Consider the following 4,799-nt stretch of genomic DNA (forward strand, 5'->3'; position numbering starts at 1 on the left):
AAAAGAACCAAAACCTTTCATATTGCATGTTGGGGATAGTCATATCTCATACTAAATGTATGGGCGTGTATGATGTATTTTTTTTTTTTGGATATTTCCCGTTTTATTTTTAAAAAGTTATTATTGTCATTTTACTGATTTTTTTTGATATCTGCAATAGTTACGGAATAATCGCCTGTGCACACTTAACGATTACACCCTGTATAGTAGTAGTGAAGTCCCATGTCCCCAAGTGGGGTAAGGGGCAGATGCATTATTCATACATCTGTTTCACTGATCGATTTTCATTAGGGACAAGTAGGTGATCAGCCTTCTGTGTCCTGTCAGACCGAGACATTTTTTTTTCTTAGTCTCCACGGGGAATCGAACCCAGGATCCCTCAGTTCTAAGCTAACGCGTCAATCATTTTACCGAGGAGGCGGTCACGATAAAAATGAAAAATAAAAGAAATTGTTATCCAACATTTTATTACAATACAATTTTATATTTAAAATATCATTTATTTAACTTAATTTAAATAATTTTACTTACAAGGTAATTAAACTGTTTTACATTAAAATAAAAATTCCAAATAATTTATCATTCTATATTAGAGTTCTGTTTCTTTTATTATATTTTATTTGTATTTCATTTCTGTTCTGTCTTTTTCGTTCGGATATAAAATGCATAAAATATGGAATTAAATGTAATGACGTAGTGAGAACTAGATCAACTGACCTAGTAACTGACTTAAATTATTTTCTTTACATTAACAATTTGTTGGTGTTAATAAAAAAAACAATTGATTGTGCTCTAAATCATTTAATAAACACATTCAAATTATTAGTTACAAATAAACACAATAAAAAAGACGGGTGACACTCAGGGACTGCCGCTATTGCATAGCATGCCTTCAAGCCACACCTCCGAGCCCGTCGGAGTGGGGAGCGTGAGGGTTTTTCGTTACGCATTTTCTGGATTCGGTCCCCGCGCTCAAGGCCCGCGATAGAAGCTATGCAATAGCTTAAAAACACGCCTAACAACACAACACATTCAATGAATCTAATAAGAAATAAGTAAAAGGAATAAAATGAGAAATCAAACAAATGAAGTAAAGAAGAATAAGGTATTTCCATAAATATGGTGCATTTCCACCAATAATGTGCGAGGAATGTGTTTGTAAATAACCAATCACATCGCTTCATTTGGTTTGAAGTTTGGAGCGTATTGGTTATTTATAAACACATTCCTCGCTACACACCCTCGCACATTATTGGTCGACATTACAGTCTACTGCTACGTCACTCATCACTTGAATCCATGTGACACTGATTTTCAGGGTTACCATGATATCATAGTAGAATTATTTCCAACTAGCGGACCGCCCCGGCTTCGCCCGTACATGTTTATGTTTTCCTCCCTATTAGAACCATCCTTCAAGGAATATTGTAATCAAAGACTTAGTGAAATTGGTTCAGCTGTTCCGGAGTTAGTGCATTTTGCGATTAAGTGATGGCGTTAGACGACCTATATAGTCGGCTCTTTTTCTACACTGGAAATAAAACTGCTTAAAGACGTCATGGTATGGGAGCAATTCAGTTCATCTTAGAACTGATCCAGCCTAAATACATGTACACATTCGTGGAGACATCTGGATAGCCGATACCACATGGCGTAACACCAAAAGATATGACACCCACCAGTCTTCCATTACATGCCAAAGGACCACCAGAATCACCCTGTAAATGATTATAAATCTCATAAATATCCAACAATTGCTGGCAGACTAAAATCTTTTAAAAAATGTATGTTATAAATTTATAAAGAATAGAAAAAATTCGATCACGAGGCGGGACTCGAACCCGCATCCTAGACACTCGTGTGACTGAGTTGGTTAGGCATCCGCCCCGGAATGGCGCGAAAGGATGCGGGTTCGAGTCCCGCCTCCTGATCGAATTTTTTTCTATTCTTTATAAATTTATACTTATAAAGCATTTGAATACCATAAAACCAAAATATCAATTTCAAAATTTATGTTCAATAACGCTCGTTTTTATATTTTTGTCTATTACTTAATACGAAGATAATATTATGATGAAAAAATTCAATCAAGATATTCTTAGGCTTGTTAAACGACCGAACTTACTCTCTGTTACTCGTGTCTCTGTTATTTAAATGGTATCACAATAAAATTAATATTCAAGGCAAAAAATATTTTAATAAAAGTAATTGTTTAAAAAAGTAATTAGTATTTTTTTATCTTTGACGTATAAAAACTGTTTAAATTAACTTTTTGGTTACATGACGAGCACTACATATATCATAAAAACAACGAGTGAGTTTACATAGCGGTTGCGTATGACCGATCCGACATAAAGTTACCTACTTTCTTTTAATATAGTCATCTCGTTTGAGATGGAAATCCTTCAACAACTAAATCTTGCGATTATTTGTTGGTAGAAGTAAAGGCAGGCTTTCATTGTTTATGGATTACTTACTTGACATTCGCCTCTACCAGGCCCAGCAGCTGCTGTACAAACTTGTTGTTCCGTCAGCGGTTGTATAGCCCGATATCTCTCTAAATCACTTCTGCATTGTTCTATCGATATTGTGTTCACATTCAGCATTTGTAATTGATCAGGACTAATCATGTCATCCTGAGAAAAACAAATTAAACAATGAATTAAAGGGTAATTTTTGCATGGAACTTTCCCATAATATCTAGGGATTCTGTTCAAGCCAAAGAGTTGCTTTACGTTGGTTTGCGAAAACATGCCCTTATTATTTTGTATCTCACTCCGTAATTATATGTTTCATGTTTCTCATTTCCATAATACTCAGGTACCACCAGATGGAAGGAACCCGGTATTTTAGAAGGCTTACGTGGGCACACAGATTCAACAGGCAGAAGCCCTTTGAGAGTTTTAATGTTACGGTGGTTAATATGAAAACTTACATCCGTGTATCCCCATCCTGATATGACACACGCCGTTCCAGCAGAGATATCAGAATCAGGTAATGGTATGGGAGCAATATTGTCGTTGAAACTGATCTCAGACAACAATTTAACTAAAGAAATATCGTTCTTTAAGGATCTGCTATTATAGTCTTCGTGGTTTATAAATTCTTGAGGTTGATATCTGGTGCCACCTGACCGGAGAGAGTTCGTGCCAACAACAATTGTAACGGAATCGGCTGGAAAACTAAAAAATTAAATGTGTAAAAATTAAAAATGAAAGTTATCTACGCTATATTTAATGTTTTCTATTGAATGAGTATACTTATATAATATATATTGAAATTTAAATCATGTTATTAATTTTAGTGTTTTCTCTGTTATTGTTAGTCTTTCTTGTTGTGATTTTGTCTTATCTAACTTTTACGGTTCTTTTGTTATGTCTATGTGTGTGTGTTGTGCTGTCCTTGATAAATAAATGTTTCTTTCTTTCTAAATTTTGATGGGAAATAACATTAATTTTAGATTAGATAGCTTCTACTTTGTCAGAATAACTCCTTGCTTCCTAATAACATACCTGCTTGTGCAATGAGCAGCTGTAAGTATCCACAAAGGTGCAATGACGGCTCCACCACAGAAATGATTGTCCAACCCGATTCTTCTAAATGATACTTGATATCTAAAAGCACCCTCCGGAGCGTCCTGCCCTCCAACTATTCTTGTACTAAGCCCTGTTTGGATGAAAATCTTAATATATATAAATCTCGTGTCACAATGTTTGCCCTCAATGGACTCCTAAACCACTTAACCGATTATAATAAAACTCGCACACCATATTGTGTAGTTCGATCCAACTTGAGAGATAGGATAGTTTAAACATGTAGGTACCACGGGCGAAGCCGGGGCGGACCGCTAGTACTTATTATATAGTTTGCTTAAAAGCAGATGATCTTAAGTAATCGATACAAAGAAAATAAAACAAATAGGTTTTGCTGGATATGTTACACACAATTCTAAACCGTATAACATTGTGGAAACATGAAACGAAAAAATATTTAACTTCCCTTACTTTTATAAAGGAATTCTCTCATACACTATCTTATCAATAAGTTTGAACAAACTCAGTATTAATTAATGATATTTTAAACCTTTTAATATAAATTTTACTTACCCGCCTCCACCCAAGGTACAATAAAGAAACAAAAAATAATAATTTTAAACATCTTGATTGCTTCAGGAAAATATGTTTATTTGTTTTCAGCGAAATTGCTTTTGATATATACCATTTTGAATAAGTAAAGCTATGTTCACCTTTGTAAAACCGTTAAATACCCGTATAGAATATTAATTCAAATTCTACAATTTACATTACAGTATGGATTTTAATCAAATTTATCTTTCTATTAAATATTTTAAAGGTCAAGTTTTGTGTTCCAATCATATAATAGATCATCTATTTTAATAATTATTTATAATACATACAGATGCAATATTAGATGCTCACCATTAACGTAGGATAGAAGTAAAAATGGACCCATGAATGTGCCCTGAGGCACACCACTATAGAAAATACATATTATTATGAAAAAAAAATCTTACTCCATAACTGTGCACGAGCCTCTAATGCATTTCAAGAAAATTAAAAAACGCATTATTTACTGTTAACAGCCACAACATACAATCATTTATTTTTTGCGTGTAAATTGAAATTAAAAGTTTATTGTCTTCTTAATTTTCTTCTAAACTAGCTGCTCCGCGCGGTTTCACCCCCGTGGCTCCACCCCTGTTGGTCGTAGCGTGATGATATTATAGCCTATAACCTTCCTCGATAAATGGGCTATCTAACACCGAAATAATTTTTCAA

The 4,799-nt window shown here is 34.1% G+C and overlaps 1 protein-coding gene across 1 annotated transcript; it reads right to left on the reverse strand.

The window, feature by feature from the left end:
- Positions 1-1,574: 1,574 nt before the first annotated feature.
- On the reverse strand, positions 1,575-4,158 carry LOC149489450 (chymotrypsin-2-like). Its single transcript, XM_089715048.1, has 5 exons — positions 4,107-4,158; positions 3,513-3,666; positions 2,936-3,182; positions 2,478-2,636; positions 1,575-1,718 (listed from the first exon to the last, which is right to left on the reverse strand). The coding sequence occupies exons 1-5, from the start codon at positions 4,156-4,158 to the stop codon at positions 1,575-1,577; spliced, it is 756 nt and encodes a 251-aa protein (XP_089571174.1).
- Between the last annotated feature and the right edge of the window lie 641 nt (positions 4,159-4,799).

This window comes from Colias philodice, chromosome 3, assembly GCF_061535455.1.
Source record: "Colias philodice isolate Cphi_HAF_F1 chromosome 3, ilColPhil1 Martin Lab GWU primary, whole genome shotgun sequence".
In the NCBI taxonomy this organism is placed as follows: domain Eukaryota; kingdom Metazoa; phylum Arthropoda; class Insecta; order Lepidoptera; family Pieridae; genus Colias; species Colias philodice.